Source organism: Danio rerio, chromosome 14 (assembly GCF_052040795.2).
Source record: "Danio rerio strain M-AB ecotype USA chromosome 14, GRCz13ab, whole genome shotgun sequence".
NCBI classification, from domain to species: domain Eukaryota; kingdom Metazoa; phylum Chordata; class Actinopteri; order Cypriniformes; family Danionidae; genus Danio; species Danio rerio.
The window spans coordinates 45859695-45880000 of NC_141034.1; the positions used below are offsets into that span (position 1 = coordinate 45859695).

General features: G+C 31.4%; 2 protein-coding genes across 38 annotated transcripts in view; one reads left to right on the forward strand and one right to left on the reverse strand.

Annotated features, from left to right (window-relative positions):
* nitr13 (novel immune-type receptor 13) overlaps positions 1-20306 on the forward strand; it is a 43177-nt gene that overhangs the window by 22408 nt on the left and 463 nt on the right. For 4 of the 37 annotated variants that reach the window (XM_087279967.1, XM_087279965.1, XM_087279959.1 and 1 more), the window contains exons 7-14: positions 3053-3152; positions 3244-3392; positions 13899-14003; positions 14102-14240; positions 16558-16905; positions 17090-17434; positions 18791-18907; positions 19145-19182. In XM_087279967.1, coding sequence (XP_087136093.1) covers positions 16599-16905; positions 17090-17434; positions 18791-18907; positions 19145-19182 — 807 coding nt within the window. In that variant the 5' untranslated portion in view covers positions 3053-3152; positions 3244-3392; positions 13899-14003; positions 14102-14240; positions 16558-16598. 37 annotated transcript variants of the gene reach the window in all.
* Positions 9228-12022, reverse strand: nitr14b (novel immune-type receptor 14b). The gene is made up of 4 exons (NM_001083870.1): positions 11938-12022; positions 10762-11094; positions 9985-10292; positions 9228-9882 (listed from the first exon to the last, which is right to left on the reverse strand). The coding sequence occupies exons 1-3, from the start codon at positions 11975-11977 to the stop codon at positions 10180-10182; spliced, it is 486 nt and encodes a 161-aa protein (NP_001077339.1). The 5' UTR covers positions 11978-12022; the 3' UTR covers positions 9228-9882; positions 9985-10179.

Below are 20306 nucleotides of genomic sequence, written 5' to 3' on the forward strand. Positions count from 1 at the left end.
GACAAGCTAATCCAGCACAGACTAGTGCTTAAAATGTCACTGAAATGCAGTAATTGAACCTCGAATAACTGTAAAAAGCTCAATTTTTTTGAGAAAAAAGAACCACTTCTTTAAATAGGTTGGTTACAGGCCTGTTATAATAATTGGAAATTTACAATATTTTTTATTCTAATACTGTAAGAAATATTGAACAGAATATTGAATATTGTGACTCTGCCTCACACTAACACACTTAACACTTTTTACAAATTTATGTAGATTGAACATAAAAAGATAAGTTGTCCCAGTGAAATCTCAAGAATTGTGTTGTTTGAGCTCATTTTAAATAAGTAGTTTGAACGAGCAAAATAAAATATTTTTGTGAGTGTAGGTGAATTTAAGTTGTCATACAATTGTTTTTTTTTTTTTTAAATATAGAGGTTTTCCTGTCACAATTTTATATCAAACAATTTTAATTTTATATATTGCCACAAGTCAACATATATTCATTAAAAATAAATACTGGAAAAATTCAAAATCTGGTGTGAACAGTCTAAAATATAAAGCAAAATTTAATGATTAAATGAATTTAGGTTTGGACAAAATGAACAGAATATATATTAATGTAAGTGGAAAAAACACAAGTACAAAAACTGCTTGAAAATATTGATTAAAAGAATAAATTAAATAAACATATTAAAATGTTAAACATTGTAAATAAAAAATAAAAAAAACATTTTATCTACATTTTTTCTGACAAGTAAAAGTATGATGGTAGAGTTCTACAGTATGGCAAAAGTTGAGTGGCAGTGTTTGTTTTTCGTAGCCATGGTTTGGAAACTAAAGCATCATTGTGGTTTTAGCACTACGAGGTGTATCATGTCAACAACACATCCAAATGAAAACTAATAACTAATTTAGAAAATAACCCTCACGGCAGACCTAATGTATCACTTGTGAGGAGTTTTAGTGTTGAGCATATTTATAAATGTTCAAGACAATCCATTACATTATTATATACATATACCATATACATTAAGCATGTATTGTATTCAAAGAATGACATAGAACAAGTGTTTTAAAATGCAATGTTTAATTTGTTGTGTCAGTTCTGTTAATTTACCATTTAATTAATTGTAAAAATGACTATTTTTCAGAGATAACTATTGTTTACAGCAATCCCTTAAATAACATCAGCATGCATTAAAGCACTACTAACTATAAGCATGACCAAAAATAACTATACATCCTGTGGAAAATGTAAGCTTATGCTGCGAGCGAGTTGTTTACTGAGAAACCCACTGTGAGTCTGGTCGAGATGAGTGGTCATGGGTAAGATGAGCGAGGGTGTGGGTAACAGGAGGACAAGAGCAGACAAGGTTCAGAGAAACCGCTTAAAATAACAGGTCTATGCACTTCCACACACATAAAAACACTGTTGTGAACTGCAGCTCCAACACTGCACCGCAAACAATAACTACACTTTAAAAATAACGGGTCAGCGTCTCTGACACTGAGATATTTAAATGTAAGTTTTATTTTTAATTTCAAAACATTGACGACTATAAATAACTTTCAAACAGTTCAAGTCAACTAGAGGTCATAAGAGAAATAGTATACTGTGTGTGCTCAACGTGTTAACACGTTACATTGAGATTTGAGATTAATACTGATTACATTTAGTTGACAGTCAGTTAAAGAGCTACTTAGAGTCAACAAAATGTGTAAAGGAGGGCTGAAAAATAGAGTGTAATTAAACTTATTAGTCTTGGAGTTACACTGTTAACAATTTCCTGTAGAATCTACGGTAACTCACTGGTAGCAGTTTACCAGTAACTTACTTTAAATCAATTACAGCTAAAATACTGTATTTACATTTACAGCACCGATTATCTTGCTGTATGCATTTACGGTATTGTGAATCTTTACTGTATATATACCGCAATTTTGCAGTGCAACTTTAAAATACAGTAACTTAGTGCATATCTCTCCTAAAATAAAATACAGTTCATATTACTGTTAAATACTGTGCAATTTACAAAAATCATTAGTGTAGAATTAATAATGTTTGCACTAAATATGAATGGCTTTTTTTTTTTTTTTACTACTGCTGTTGTTTCGTCTCTTTCTCTCTTATGAATTCAATAAGACTTGTCAGTGCAGCTCCGGCAAAAGCGCTTGCTAAAAGCACATCTTGAAACGAAGACGAGTGTGTTTTCTAAAGTTTGATTCAATGCTATTTAAGATGTAGCAAAAATATAAAGACTTTCATCAATTATGGTTTGGACACAATGTATTTTAGGGTGCTTTCACATCTGTACATCAAATGTTGTGTTCTGAAACGGATAAAAATTGTAACAATGTTTATTTTTGTTCTTGGTGCAGTTTGTTCATTTAACAGACTAAAATAGTTAAAACAAGTCACGTGCAAGTAAACTCTCCTCACACTAGTCAGGGTTTCAGAGTCCCGCTCAGCTGTCATGTCACTCTTATTTAAATGTATGGCGATGAGCAATAAGAACATCATAAGTGAGACGGTGCACTTTAATTTTGAATGGTGACACCCACAGACATCGTCACTATATAAATCAAAGTTAAAACTTTTTCATATAAAGTCGTTGAATTGAATTATGCATTATACATTATAGAGAGAAAAAACAGATAAACCAAGACTGCAGTTCAGTCAATTTTCACCGCTCTCGTTAATATTTCAGCATGTTTTCGCTTTCGTATTTAACATGAAACGCACATTTACCCATAGGAATGACATCCGGCCTTACTCAAAATTCTCTCTTCATAAAGCCAAATATGTCTATTACATATTCATAATACAATGTGGTATAGCCTAGTTCGTTGGATTGTATTGCTTTCTCACTACAATCGATACACGTCAGAGTTCGTTTCAATTGATTGTCTTCATGCATAGCCGAGCGCAATTGCTGGATTTACATGTCAAATGAACCGCGCTAACTGAAATGCGTCCGGGCAACCCTCCCGTTTTTCTCAGGATTCTCCCGCATTTTACAGTTCTCTCTCGCTATCATGCTGTAAAGGTATTTTCCCGTATTTTCAGTGTTTCTCTGAAGGGTTGCAAAAAAAATATTAAAGAGCTGATCCTTCCTATACGCAATCCATACCGCCGAACCACCAGGGGCCGCCCCTTGCTCTTAAATGTGAGTCTGTTCTGTGCTTTTGCTTTGTTTAGGCACAAAAAACACGAAATAAATATAAAAACACCTCAATTTTCCTTCCTTTTCATTACAGGTGCCATGACCCCTCCAATGCAATCCTCAAAACAGTCATATAGTGGTGCGTGACTGTCAGCTGATGCACTCCATAGTGATGAATAGACTCTGTTTCCTAAACGGATTCTGTACACGCGATTTGAGGCGGAGCGAAAGTCTAGCTTTTGGGTGCGTGTTTAAACAGACATATACACATAATTAATAAGAATAATATCTAAAGATGTCAATATTGTTGTTATTTGTTTAAAACACAACAAATTTTGTCCTAATTGAGCATAAAAAGTTAGGAAAGCAGTCAAATGCTTTTTATTATAAAGTTAGATGTGTGCAGTTTTAATGTGACACCTGTTATTTAATGTAATCAAACGAAAAAATCTCAATAAGAAATAGGCACAATAGACACAAATATAGACATGCAAATTGTTTGTCTGTAAAGCCCCTTTTTCTTATTTTTTGTAAAGATTTGAAATATTATTTGAATACAACCTCTATACCTCCAGCAATGTTAAAGCTTTAAAATCAATAACCCTCTGTGAATCTTATATTGTCTCTTTTTTATAATACCCAGCAGACTGTATTGTACGTGACCTTTTAAACATCACTGTGACCTTGCTTTAAAGGTAGATTTAAAGTGATTTTTGTAATTTATATTCCCCTGGCATAATCTTTTTGTTTCTCTTTTTGTTTTGTTTCCTTGTCTAACTTTTTTGTTATAGGACTTGTACCTTTTCTGTAGGTTTTTGTATTCTTGTTAAACGTTCTAAAAAAAAACAAAAAAAACAACAACTCTGATTTATAATAAATAATGTTTGTGAATGACATGCCTACTTTACTACATCCAATCAGCTTGCAGCAGTAAAAAACAAGCCACACCCACTGTTTTCTCATTTAAAATTCCATTTCTCTAGGAACTGCATCGCAGCTTCCAGTTCATGTTGACTTTAAACACTTAAAGGTTAAAAGTTTAAAATAAATAAAAATATAAGAAAAATATATTTCTAAAAATTACAATTTTAGCTAAATTTTCTGACAAATCCAATGTGAAGGTAGAATTGTATGGCAATTAAAATTAACGATGTTTGTACTGCATAAATAGAGATGACTTTTTTAAACACCAATACTCTTGTTTGGTCTTGTATATGATCTAATAAGGCTGGTCTGACTAGCTCAGGCAAATGCAGATGCAAAAAAGCACATTTTGAAACATATGTGGGTGTTTTAGTCTCAGTGATGGAGGCGGAGCGTAAATCAGGACTGTATTTTTCCCTCCCACACACAGATAACATATGAGTGTATGTTAATACATTAAATAGAAGAAAGCATATGCAGAAAATGTGTCTATGCTGGAACTGTACAGAATGGAAATGAATGAAATGTGGGTCCTGCTTTATATTAGGTGGCCTTTATTAAGATGTACTTGCCACATAAAATAAGTACAACACTTCTGGTGCTCTTGAGGAGGGACACAGGTATGGTTAGGGACAGTTCTGGGGGTATGGGTTGGGCAAATTCGGGTTAAGGTAAGGGATGAGTCAACAGTGTAAACCTAAATGTAATTACAGAAATTAGTTACTGACGTAATTACAAATAAATCATTGTTAAATGACAGCTTTCATATTTTGTGATTCAAAACAAGTGTTTTCTGTTTATTTATGGCATTATGGGATTTTAATCTCTGCTCTGTCGACTTTTGATGTTGAAAATTCAACTCTGCTGTTTAACAAAGTGACTTTTATTGACAGTTTAGTAGTTTGAAATAATATAATAATGTAAAAAAATAATATAAAGAGAAATAAGTATGTGTGGTGATCAGCGGTAAAATCAGGAACTTGTGGTAATTCAGTTGTAGAATTTAATTTTTAATATGAACAAATACTGCAGCCAGTACTCTGACCCTTTTGTTTAAGCTGATCAGTTAAGTGTGGCAATGGAGACAGCAAAGAACCATCTGTCTTTTGTTCATCTGAAGAACAAAGGTGTTAAAAGGACACAACTTGCAGAATGGCTTCTTGATCTAGTCAACATTTTCCTTCTAATCAGCATTTTCTCAAACACAGAAAGACAAGTGAATTACAATATTTACATCAAACGAAGTGGGCACGAAACTGAATATTTCGCTTCTTATACCCAGGGGCATAGTAGAACAAAGGGCACAGGGCCCTGGCAATTTAGGGACCCGGTGACGTCTCCTAACCCCCTCCCCCCACCCCCAATAGTCTTTATATTCTCAGCACAATGTCTTGGGTAAACTAGAAGTGGTTTGGAAGGTGAATTATGCATAGGAAAAAATAGAAAAAGAAACAGTTGGGAAAAAAAAAGAAAAACAGTTGAACTGTAGACTATAACCAACATAGACTCATTCTGAAAATGTAGCCCTATAGTTGATCAAGTATAGGTGTGTTGAAAATGAGTGTATAAATTAGTTGTGTTTCATCCAACTGCTGCCACCTTTGTCGTCAGGCAAAGTTTGCAGATTGCCTCATTAACGTCTTCAGGTTCTCTTTTTGCATTTGGTTTGAACCCAAAATATAGCTAAACAGGCGCTTTTGCATTGCATTTTTGACAAGCCTACCCTATATACGTTTCTAAAGACTGCAAATTATGTAGCAAGAGGTACGTATGGCTGCATTTCATTTTTAAAACAAACGCTATGTGGCGGTATGACGCCATTCCTTTTTGCGCTTACCAGCTGATCGCTTACCTCCGTATAGACGGCTTTTCCACTGTAACCAGTTTGTCCAGTTAGTTCGCCATGTACGTCGGCAGAGAGGAGTTGACCACGATGACAGGGTTTGAGTCCAGTGAAAAACGGTTCCAGAAAGCAGGTAAAACAAAAACTAAAACCAAAAAATAAAGTAAGTAAATAACAGGGTGAAAATGGGGTAAAATCTGAAAACTTGGTAAAAATCCTTTGGATTGTTTTTGAAAATTGTTGGTTGGGTTTAGAGAAGTGGGTGGTCGGTTCAATCAGATCTCAAAAAACGTACACAGTGGCCCCTGGTGGATTGGCGAAAACAAAAACTGCAGAAAGACGTACCTCCTGGGATATATATCGCAGTCGTCAGAAATGTTTATAGAGGTTCGTTTTCAGAATGAACCTGGGTTGACCATAACTAGGCCATCTGGTCACACTATGGATGACACCCTCCAGTGACCACCTCACACGATCATCCAATCACAGTGCTGGATTTGAAAGGTGCCATCTTTTCAATCCCGCCTTCCAGAGAAATGATAAAACATTTCCTCAAAGAAGTTGAAAGTGTGGTTTGCAATATTGGTGTTGTGCAAAAGGTTGCTTGTGTTGCTGCTTGAAGGGGGATGAAAACGTCTTTAGCTTCAGTAATTCTCTCCAAAGGATTCTCTGCATGTCTTTGGCTATCTAAATTGCTCAAAGACTTCTTAGGTTTCTTTTGCTGCATGTTTCACCAATGATTTTCATTGAGTTTGAATTCACACTATTCCAAGACTTGCAGTCTGCTTTTAGCCAGATTTCTTCTTCTCAAAGCTCAAGAGACCCATGTCTACTTATTCCATGCCTCAAGAACAGAAAGAAGATCCAGCTTCTTCTAACCACTGCATCAACAGCAGAAACGTAAATATACCACTTGCCAAACCTCTAAGAGAGACCTTGGCATAGTGTTTCAGTATTTAATACTCTAATTAATTAGATGTTTAAACTGTTATTCATTAAAAACAAAAAAATCCTCAGTTGTTTGTTATTTTAGAATAAGGTTACTCTTGTCAGACTTGTCTTCAGAAAAGATAACAGAGTAATTAATCCCATTTGTAGAAATAATTTTAATTAAAAAGCATTATTGTTGATTATTGCCACTGTGGAAGCTGATGCTGGAGCCCAGTTTAAAAGGAGTTATTCATCTGTTATTTACACACACCTTAAGAGTGAAGTGACCAAAATCTCAGTATTAATATTAATACTAATGTTAATTTTAATATTGGAGTCAAACCAACTAAATTATCACTACATTATTTGGTGCCCTATACGAGAGGCTAAAATATTGATATTGATACCGAAATATTGATGTTAATATTTGCGATAAATTCAAAATAACACTACATCTGTAAAATAACAGAGCATGTACTGGCTTTTATAACAAAGTCCTTGTACCATAATATATAACATTAACCCAATATATCCCTTTAAACTATTAAAAATGTTCATAAAATTAACTTCTTCAAAAATAAAAGGGAAAAATAAAAACATGAATCACAAAATATGGAAAATCCTAATTTATGGATATTTTTACAGTGCACTAAACTATTAATTTAAATGTAACTATATAGTAATTAAGTACACTTAATTTAAAGTGTGACCGAAATGGTTAATTGTGCATTTCATTTTTGGATTTGGAAAATGGGATGAAAACATCCTTAATTGCTAGAATAGCATGTAATATACTCAAATAATATTAATTAAAAAACTATAACTAATAAATAGACAGTCACAATGACAAAGAAATAGATGCCTACAAAATGTAAGACATAAACAGATTTATCAGTGAATGAATCAATAAATAAATCGACTTAGACCTGAGAATGATGCAGAAATGCTGGAAGTCAATCTAAGTTATTAACTCTCAGATACTACAACCCACTGTATCAGCAGCCCACATGAAAGCTGAGCGTTGCACACTTTCTAGATTAGTCCCGTTTCCAGACACTCACGAGAGCACATTCACACATATGTTGCTCAATAACAACACCTTCATCATAGTGTTGCAAAAAAAAATTCCAATTCACAACTACATCAGAGTCTGAGGAAGACTGATTAAAATATTAAAAGTAACATTTTTGAGTTGCACTTGATCAGAGCAAGCTAATCTAAATGAATTAAACAATTTTACTGATGTATTGTTTCAGAGAATCAATGACATTTATTAATAGCAGCATATAATCTGTGAGTGAGCAATGAATGTGAAATATTGTGTCCACATCAAAGTGTACTTTCCAAGTGGTGTGTGTGTATTATGTATATATATATATATATATATATATATATATATATATATATATATATATATATATATATATATATATATATATATATATATATATATATATATATATATATATATACAGCCCCCCCCCCAATTTCTGTTTAATGAAGAGAAGTTTTTTTCAACACATTTCTAAACATAATAGTTTTAATAACTCATTTCTAATAACTGATTTATTTTATCTTTGCCATGATGACAGTAAATAATATTTGACTAGATATTTTTCAAGACACTTCTATACAGCTTCAAGTGACATTTAAATGCTTAACTAGGTTAAGTGTAATTTTAGAGCAATTAGGCAAGTTATTGTATAATGATGGTTTGTTCTGTAGACAATCTAAAAAAATAAAGCTTAAAGGGGCTAATCATTTTGACCTTAAAATGGTGTTTTTAAAAATTAATAGCTGCTTATATTCTTACCGAAATAAAACAAATAAGACTTTATCCAGAAGAAAAAATATTATCAGACATACTGTAATCATTTCCTTGCTCATTGCAACATTTAAGAAATATATAAAAAAGAAAAAAAATTCAAAGGGGGCTAATAATACTGACTTCAACTAAAAGGACACATTTATTTTAAGCTGTATTTATTCAAAAATATATAAGAATAAGTTATCATACTATATTTTCTCATATATGTCTAACTATTGCTTAAAGCCCAGTTTGGAGGACTAGCAAAGTATTAAAATTTAAAATAATTTGTTTTGGTAAAAATGTATGATAGTTGTATCTTGTTTTTTCTCCTGAAACATAATCAAATTGACAATAAAAATTACACATTGTAATTTCTGGGTGAAAACAATAAAACTGAAAGCTGTATTGTTGTTATGCTTGGAAATTGTATATTTAAATTTACATTTAGCAGACGCTTTTCAGATACTAAAGTTTACTATTACAACAACAACAACAACAAAAATTCTTTACAATAAATTTGCCAATTACAGATTCAAAACACAGTGTAAAATGAATGGACAAGACCAAGGCAAATGATCCATAAAGTTTATCTCATGCAATGTAAATTGAATAACGTAAATATAATGCACTACATATTTTTTCAATTCATTATTTAACAATTTTTTCTCCTACTAAAAAAACAAAAAAACCTATGCACTCAAGCGCACTTTTTGCTGAGATTTTCCTCCAGATTGAACGTTTTTCTGAGTGAATCTCAAGGCTGCATATGTCAAATTTTCATCATCAGAGTCCTGAATAAAAAAGTGCCAGATTAACTTAAATTTAAATTCCACACATGTGTAAACAAAAATCAAATGATTAACACTTACATAGAAATAAGATACAATTTATTCTTAAAATTCATGCAACTCGAAATCATAATTTTACAATATTATTTACATGCTGTTTTGTTGCTCTGATTATTTCTGATTATTTCATGCTAATTATTGAATAGAAATGTAATGTAAATGAAACAAATAATAATAATGATAATGAAACTATTGGGCATTTTTTTTTCTGAACAGAACAAAACAACAGAGTAAACAACATCAGCGTGTAATGCTAGAAACAATTATACAAAAGCATTATTAAAAATATACAAATTCCTCTTTAAAGACAGCAAAATCATCATCTTACCTGAGCATTCGCATGGCCTCTGATTTGATTGCCTTGTCCAGAGCTTTGGACTGTGTGAAAAGATACAGAAAAAAAATGCTGTAAGTGTAATTATTAAAAACATAAATACAACTGAATGAATGCAAATGAAAAACACTGAGTCAGACACAAACCTCTGCTAAATATGAACGCAATGAGAGCAAAAATTAGTCCTCCACAAAGTCCTAAAGCACACGCCAAACCAAGCACTGCTGGACAGAGCCTTTCATCTGAAACATTTGCTGAAAGATATGGATATTAATGATTCTGAGAATACATACACAAACTTGTAGAAGATTCATTTTAGTCAGAAAATGAAAGAAGTGGATTCATAAATAATTACACATTTCTGTTGTGCTGTTTTCATTGAATTTTTGTCTACACTTGATGGAGCTGTTCAGATGATCTAAATTTGAGTTCTTATATGCTGCAGCTTGATGACCTAGGGTTAACACAAACATACATTAAAAATGTATTAATTAATTTCATAAACATTATCCTGGATCACAAAAGAAGTCATAAATGTTAAGTTTTGGACATTGAGACATACACATCACATTAAAGCTGGTTTGTTAGAATAGAAAAATATTTAGCTGTGATATAACTAATATAAATCTGGAATCAGATGGTTAAAAAAAAAATCCAAAGACTGAGAAAATCACCTTTAAAGTTTTTTAAACTATGAAAGTAGATTTAATAATTGTCTTCATAGAAGATGACTTTTAATGTTCTTTAATATTCTTTTGATTTTTGACATTCTTATGATTTTTGTGGTCCAGGGTCACAAAATATAATTTTAATTTGTTATACATGCTAACTACAAATAGGCTAAATGCATTATGTAACATAATCAAATCATTATAATGCATAAATGTTGACAATTATTGTGATGATTTAAAAATAAATGTTACCTTTAATTTTCAGATGTGTTCCATTTCCAAACTCAGTATAAAATTCTCTTGATGCACAATAGTACACTGCTTCATCTGACTGGATGATGTCTGAGATTGTCAGATTGGTGCTGCAGCTCAGTCTTTTGCCCCAGAAACGTTCATTTTTGTATTTGTTGTAAAAAATGGGCTCTGACAGTTTCTGAAATGCTGAAATGACTCGAGGTTGTTGACCAGCAACTTGCTTGTACCAAAAAATGTTATTGTTACACGAAATACACCGCAGAGTCACGCTATTGCCAAGTTCCACAATCATAACTTTTTCTGGCTGTTCAATACGTGAATGTGCAGTGCCTGCAAAAAAAATGAAAATGCCATAAAACAGCTTGAATATTTGGATAAATAGTGCTACAGTATATAGAATAGAACAATATTTAGCCAAGATACAACTATTGAAAATCTGGAATCGGATAGTTCAAAAACATTTAATTACTGAGGAAAATCACCTTTAGAGTTAAGCAAATGATCTTTTTATGTATTTATAGTAGTAAAATTACTAAATGTTTTTATCGAAGATGACCTTTCTTTAATATTCCAATGATTTTTGGCATGTACTAGTATTAATTATATTAGTAACACTTTCTACAAAGCCCATGCTCACAGTGAATTATAACAGTTAATAATATTTTATAATCAAGCTTAACAATTCTATTAATGCATCTATAAAGACACAACAGAATTGTAATGAGAGTTATAGTGTTCAAGAATCTATTACTAACTACTAATGAATCGCTGTAACTACACTGTTTTAACATTGCAGACGGCATCTTTATAAATACAATTATGACCGACTAATTAATACTAGTACCTGTACATCAGGATTGAGTGTGTTTGAATATGTAGATTAAAATTAAAATGCATCACTAATAAGCATTAATAACAATATCACAAAAGTAGCCATATCTGTCATAATATAATACAGGTTGTGTCTTATAGATACATTTATAAAATTGTTATGCTCGATTACAAATAATTATAAATATCATTATTAATAGAAAGTGTAACCAATATGTTTATCAAAATAGATCAGAATAACAAAGCGCTCTAAAACTAATTAAATCACAGCGATGGTTTAAAACAAATATTTCCAAAATTATATTTAAAGCAAATAAGCATGAAACACATAGTGGTACTTACGCGCAACACAAAGAACAGTAACAAATGCCCAGAGAATCATTGTAGATATAGTATAACAATTTTTGGGGGCTGTCTTTTAAATCTATCAGAGAGCAAAGAGTCTTATTGCAGTGCAGGAGGTCCTTATATACGTGCTGTACTAACCACACAGTAACCTTGAATATTTACCATTGGTTAAGACTCTAAAAATGAGGTTGACAAAACCAAGACAAAGGGGTTCATGGCACCCACATTCTTATAGCAGTAGGCAATCAAAGTCACTGATTCATTTGTGTTTTTCTAAGTCTCTTTTAAAAAGAATGTATTTGAGGACTGAATGTGCAGATTAGCTACACTTAAAAAAATGATGTCTGCTAAATTGTTGCAAACAATTTATGTTGAATTTAAACAAGTTAAATTTCGTAATGTTAAACCTAATATGTATGTTTAAATTCAACCCAAATCAATTGTTTACAACCACTTCACTTAAAAAAAAAAACTAGTAAATCCAAGGAATCATCTTTAAATCTTTTTTTCAGTGTACCAATATGTCTAGATAAAATCTGTCCCAGGTTTTTTTTTTCATGTTTTTTTTCTATTTATTCTGTTCATCAAGGCAGAATCTATTAAATGTAAAAAAAGAGTTAGTATTTATTACGTTTTTAACTAACTGCTTTCTTATTGTACAATTGAAGTGAGCGCTCAGTGATTTATTTATAAGAGGAATTTCCAGTTTAGGTCAACTTTAACTCAAAATGAATTAAACAAATCATTTGAAATATCAAGGATGCTCAACAAATTATTCTTTCAGTTTCATTCATTCATTTTACTTTGGCTTAGTCCCTTTATTTACCAGGATTCGCCACAGCCGGATGAACCGCCAACTTATCCAGCATATGTTTTACACAGAGGATGCCCTTCCAGCTGCAACCCAGTACTAAAAAACACCCATATACTCTCGGACTCACACACATACACTACGGTCAATTTAGCTTATTCAATTTACCAATTGTTTATGTTTTTGGAAATGAAATCGGAACACCCGGTGCAACTCACACGAACACGGGGAGAACAGGGCAACTCCACACTGAAATGCCAACTGGCCCTGCCCGGACTCAAACCAGCAACCTTCTTGCTGTGAGATGACAGTGCTAACCACTGAGCCACCATGCCACCCCGTCTATTAGTTTCATCAAATTAAAATATATATTATTTTATGCATCAGGAAAAGTATAACAAATTATACTATTATATTATTATCTGCAACAATTTATCTATTTATTTACTTTTAATTCCTATAAGCAGCGTTTATTGGAACATTTAAAATCTGGGAAATATAACATCATTTTGTCAGAATGAAAAAAAAAAACTGTTGAATTAAAATTGAAATATCCATTATTGGAGTTACAATAATGGCAGAAAACCTTTAATTAATTTAAAACAACATACTTTATATATGACTATTATTAATAGAACTTCTAAAAGAATTAGATTTTCTTTTAAACAAAAAATAAATCTTCACCTGCCCCAGGCTTTGATTAGATAATTCTGAGGGTAAAATTTTGATAAAATAATTCTTGATGCATCCCAGTGCAAATTTTATTCCAATTCATTTTCAAATACAGTTATTATAGTAAAAACAATAATCAAACTTTGGTATTATTTATATGTATCATCAACAATAACATGCAAATAAGTAACAGTAACTAATACATAAAGAAAACAACAACAACAAGCATTTAAGAAATAATAAAAATCTTACATAACTGCAAACTGATTGGAAGTACAGTTATCTAGTATTAGCACAGTCAGGATTTACTAATCATTTGTGCTGTATTATTATTATTGTATGTACATTTGTAAAAGTTTCACTTTTTTAGATTCTAAATTTATGGCAGGAGAGGATTTAAATCATTTGCACTGTTTATAAAGACTGGCTCTTCATGAAATAATTAATTTTAAATCTGAACATTCAATTTTAGAGAGCTGAATTCAGGATTACTGTCTGAGACAAGCTCCACCCACTGTATCCTGGAAGCTTGACAAGGTGAAGCTTTGCCCACTAAATTAAGGGAGTCTGAGCTCAGGTGGGTCTCAAGAACTCCCCTGAATTCATTCTTTTGGCCTGTTCTTTGATTAAAAGAGTTTTGTGCATTGAAGCTTAGTACTAAATGCTCATATACAGTGCCACTTTTATTCAAGCTGTGGGAGGAAACCAGCTGGAACTTGAACCAGTGACGTTCTTGCTGTGAGGCAACAGTGCTAACCCCTGAGCCACCGTGTGGATTGTGGATGGGAGGATTCTTTAAGACAAAGATAACTAGGTAAGAAATTCTGGTATTTTATAGTAAGTTTGGATTCATCTGATTGGTAAATCATGTGATGGCTAATGCAGGACAAGCCGTGGTCAATCGTATAAGCACGTGATCCTCTTGAAATTAGTTCATAAATAAACTTCACTTTGTTACACATGCAGTAAAAGTGAAAAAGTTGTAAGATGAGGTGCTAGAATCATGGAGTTATTATGATGATTATTCTTACAGATTATTATTAATAATTACTTATTAATGTAGAGTGGAGAAGGGGTAGGACTAAATGCTAAATGCTATGCTTCTTCTTACTCCTTTATGGACATTTATAATTTAAAACGGATTTGTTACTTTACCTATTTTTACATGTTTGAAATAAAGTCTAAAGGGAGGAGGAGTTGAGCCAGGCAAAGCTCCACCCACTACATCAAAAGGGGAGGAGCTAGACACCATTTGGCTCCGCAGTAAGAAAAACTGCATTTCCAACACAATCTCACTGCAATTCACAACTTTTTGATTTAGGACTAGGAGATATTTTAAGTTTGTATGATATCATTGGTACATTTTAGTAAGAATTGCTCATCATCCCTCAATGAGGGTTAGGTTTAGGAGTGGGATTTGGGGTCTGTACAAAAACACATATGCTTTTATATACAAAAATGTTGCCACCTTTTCACAAATATGTAAAATAGTTATGAACTAGAAATAGTTGGAATAAAAAAAGGAAACTACAACAACAACTGGCTTTTCTTTTAAAACACTTGATGAATACTTCATTTATAATATCTTCACTATAAAAATGATATTCACAACATGTTATTGTAATTTTTCACAGTAAATTACATTAGTATCCCTTAGGATTTAACTGTAAAAACTCACAGTAATATGTTGTATTTATAATTTTGTTGTGAAATTAGAGCAGGAATCATGATTGCAGCAAATTACTGTAAAAAAGGCTATATCCTCTATAGGTTTCCAACTTTTTTATTTCATTCAACATAGATATAAATACAAATAAACTTTATGCTTGTATTACTTTTTTGATATTTAGAAAAAACACAATGTTACTGAAGCCCCCAAAACAATTTGGTTACATCTTCAAAAATAACTTGAAAGAAAATCATCCTGTTTTGAAACGACATAAATGTCAGTAAATTTTCATTTTTGGGTGCACTGCACCTTTATTTAATTTTATAAGGTTAACATGGAAATATGAAATAATTTTTAATAAACAAAACTTAGTGCTTAGCCAAAAACGTATTAAACTGGAACAAAAGTAATTGATTCATAAAACCGAACACTTTTAAACACCCAAAATAATTTCGAAGTCAGGGTAAATGTCAGAATGAATAGCCTAGAAAAGCCTGGTTCACAGTAAAATATATTTAATCCTACAAGGTAATACTGTGAAATTGATGAAATTAATGAACGTTACTATCTACTGTGAAGTTACACTATATGGCTGTAATTTCACAGTAATATAACGTAATGCAACAAAATCACAGTGAATTACTGTAAACTAAAAAAATCTCACGGTGATTTGCTGTGAATTTACATACAGTATTTTATTGTAAAAGTAATGCAATTATTAGCCAGTAATTTACTGTGAATTTGAGGTCAAATTTTTTACACTGTATGAATATCACATTAGATGTTTGAATTATATTATGTGATCTTCATCTTGACTTGGCAACATGATGGTTGTGGCTTCGATTCTTATGTCTTTCAATTTTTATTTTTTAATGAAGAAACATTTGCAAATCCCAAATAAATCTTATTCTTTCTTTCACATGCAAGTAGTAATCCACTATTCTACTTTTAAAGCAGTGGTAGTACATTTTTGTGGTTTACAAAGTTTCCAAATAAAAAAAGGTCACAGGAAGTGTGTGATGTCACAAAAAAAGACACCACAGAGGTGTACAGTGTAAATCTGCAGTAGTTTATTAAAGCAAGGCAATCAGAGAAGATGAGAATCGTGTGGATTTCTCTCATGCTTCTATGCAGGATAAGTAAGTGTGCAATTTAAATATATTTTATTTATATATATGCATTTCTTTGATATTCCAATACGCCATCTTTCACGTTATTAAATGTCATTTTATTCTCACAGAACTGAATTACTTTGTCTCCCACAATGTTTTGCATCGCAAAAAATAATAATTAGTTCTTAAACTAATTATTTATTCACTTTAAGATTTTTTTCTGATTTAATTTTTATTTTGAGCTTTACAGTTTTATTTTAACAAAGGGTTAAAAGATTTCCACAGCAGTTTCTAAAGAATGTGCACAAAAATGTTTTCTGATTTACTGCTTTTTCCTCTCCCTCTTATAGACCGAACACAATCTGAAATTGTTCAACAACCAGATCCAGTGATGATGGCCTCTGTTGGGGAAAATGTTACTCTGCGTTGCATAATTTTACAAGAACACAGTGACCCGATTACCTGGTACAAGCAGACTGCCGGACACCAACCACTGGCTGTGGCAATGACGCAGAAATTAGCCCAAACTCCTGTTTTCTTCAACAACTTTCAACCCTCACATTTTAGCATTGAGGTAGAGTCAGAAACATGTAATTTAAAGATTTACAATGTCACTTCATCTGATGAAGCAACATATTACTGTGGCTGGAGAAAGTATGAAACATATTTTGGCAGAGGCACATATTTAGCTTTGAAAGGTTTGTGTTTTTATCGTTAAATATGATTTCTTATTTAAATAAAAATTGCATTATTACTGTACATTTGGAAACTCTAAAATTCTATGACAATCTTTATTTCATATCATTGTTATTATTTTTAGACTATTTATGCTATAAAATCACTTTATATATTTCATATAATCCTCTAAAATGTTTTGTTTAGGTTCAAAAAACAACCAACACAAGTCAAAGGTGTCTGTAGTTCAGCATCCGGCATCTCATTCGGTTCGTTCTGGAGATGCACTGATGCTTATATGCTCTGTATTGTCTGAACACAGCACAGAGGATATCAAAATGTTCTGGTTCAGATCAGATTCCGGAGACAAGCCTGTTCCAGAAATCCTGTACACTAATAATCAATCTCTTCAATGTGAGAGTGATTTTACTCACAGCTGCACATTCAATCTGTCCATAAATACAGTCAGCCAAATGGACACCGGCACATATTACTGTGCTGTTGCCACCTGTGGAAGAATCCTGTTTGGCAATGGGACAAAAATAAATATGGGTAAGTGCATAATTATTTTCTTCACATTTTTAGATTTTGAGTTCCACCATTTCACTAAAGTATAGAGCTTCTTTCTATGACACTTCTGAAAATATGTGCAATGTTGGTGCAAAAAAAAGCAATAATTATTTTTAAATGCACAGCTATGCCAAGCATTTTTAAAGAAAGTTTTTTTTGGAATTTATGGTAATAAGATATAAGATGGTTATGAGATATAAGATGCATTTATTAATTTTATTTTGTAATTAGCATAATCTTTCTTTCACATTTAAAAAAAATAATAATAATATCAACTTAATTTATTGTATTAAAAAGGGGCCATGTTTATTTTCAAAAAGAACACAGAAGTGTTCAGAAGTGTTAATGTTTAGAGGAATACACTTAATTTTCAATCACAAAACACACACACACACACACACACACACACACACACACACACACACACACACACACACACACACACACACACACACACACACACACACACACACACACACACACACACACACACACACACAAAAAACACATTGTTATTCTGAGCAGCTCTCATTTTCCTCATAAAAGCAATGGTTACAATTAAATGCACAGCTATACCAAACATTTTAAAGAGAGTTTTTTTTTTCAGGATTTATAATTTATACGATATAGGATGGTTATAGGGTATGGTCCATTTGAGTATTAATAGCCTGTCTGGTTAATATCTGTTGATCTGCTCCTTCAACAGACATTTATCTGACTATAAGAAACTTTGCAAGTACATGTCAACTTACACTAATCCTAACCCCAACCTAACAGTCTACTTATAATCTAATGAGAATTAGTTGCAATGTAACTTAAATTCAACACACGGACCACCAAAATAAAGTGTTACCAATATAAGATGCATTTTATTTATTTTATTTTGTAATTAGCATAATCTTTCTTTCACATTTAAAATAATAATAATAATTAAAGAAAAAGGGCGTAATTGATTGTATTAAAAAGGGGCCATGTTTATTTTCAAAACAGTGTTTAGAAGTGTTCATATTTAGAGGAAACAACGCAAATTTTCAATCACAAAAAAGCATTGTTATTCTGACCAACTTATTTATTTTCAGTAAAAAAAAAAACAAAAAAAAACTTATTTGAAATTGGAATAAATCATCACTTATTTTTTTATAGAATGCATTAATGCAAAGTGTATTACATTTTATTACATAGTAACATTTCACACAAACCTATACTGAACAATTCAAATAAATCCAGCGGAACCAAAGAAGGATTTTGCCCTATAGCAATTTAATTTATGTATTTTTAAATGTTTAATCTAAACAATAATTGTTCATTAATTATGCATTTTAACATTCTGTTCTACAGTAGAGCCGGTGGATCATCTGCTGATCATCCTGGGTGTGTTGTTGGGTCTTTGTGTGGTTGTGATCATTGCACAGATTATATCAAGGCATATAAAGGAAAGACATTACAACGATGAAGGTGAGTGTTTGGGGCTTGATTTAAATCAAATATAATTAAATGCAAAATTAGAACTTCTATTTTAAGCTGCTTTGACACAATCTACATTATTTAAGCTCTAAATAAATAAACATGAATTGAATTATTCATTTAAAATATGTATGATCTAACCTTTTATTTAATCATTACCACGTGGAAATGACAGTTTTAATCATTTATTGATTGATTTCTTGATCGATTGTTTTTCAACTAAAAAAGGGCTATACAAAAGTGAAAGGCGACATCCCTCAAATCAGGTAAGCATCATAAATTAATTTTAATTCAAGTATTGCATGTATTTCATAGACATATTATTATTATTATTATTTTTGTTTTCCATACATTAAAAATTACAACTAAAATTAAAATGCTATTTAAATTCCAAGAATTTAATTTTAAATAATACATGTAATATTAAGGATATTTCCTATACACAGAGAACATACCAAATACAAGTGTTTTCATTAACTTATAAATTTATAAGATTAATATGATTTATAATTAAATTATTACAAATCTCCAAATATGGAAGAAATATTGTTCTGCTGTCATTCAGCATGACAGATTTATGTAAAACTTTAACGACATGCTTATTCTGATCTGTACATACTCAATATATAGAAATGTTATTTATTTTACCACATTTTGTTATAGTGTTAATAAATCTTCTTGCTGATAAGTGGATAATTTGGTGGTTTGAAAGATAATAAAACCTGTTAAATATAATTTTTAGTCTAAACATGCCAGAATATTTTCTTTTGTTGAACTATTACACTGAATGACGTTTTTGCAGAGGTCTTCTGTAAATCAAAGTGCAAAGCAATTTATTTAACTATTATTATTTCATAAATGGGTCTGAAATTAAAATTAAAATGAAGCTTAAATTAAACAAGTTTTTAAGATCTCACATTGTCTTTTTTGTTCATGTATTGTTAAACACTTTTGTTGTTTCAAGTTTCATTGTATAGTTAGTACAGTAAAAATCTTGCTGCCTTCATTTTTTTTTCTAGTTCAAATCACTTATTAGTTCAGATCAATCAAACTGGCTAAAAATTCTTGCATAGCCTAAGAAATGTAGTTGAAACCTAATTAAGTTAAAGTAACAAAATAATAAATAAAAAGAAGTAAAAGTAAGTAATAAAACATTTGTAGTCTTGACTCTTTGTCGTATCATTATTTAAAGTGTACATTGTGCATTGTACAGTAGGAAATTACTCATTTAAATGCTAGTGCATAGTAGTTCATGATACAAAATGTGTGTGTGTGTGTGTGTGTGTGTGTGTGTGTGTGTGTGTGTGTGTGTGTGTGTAGATAATGCGCCTGACTGTTAAAAAAAACAGAATACATTTAAAACTTTGCATCTTTCCACAATGTCACTCTT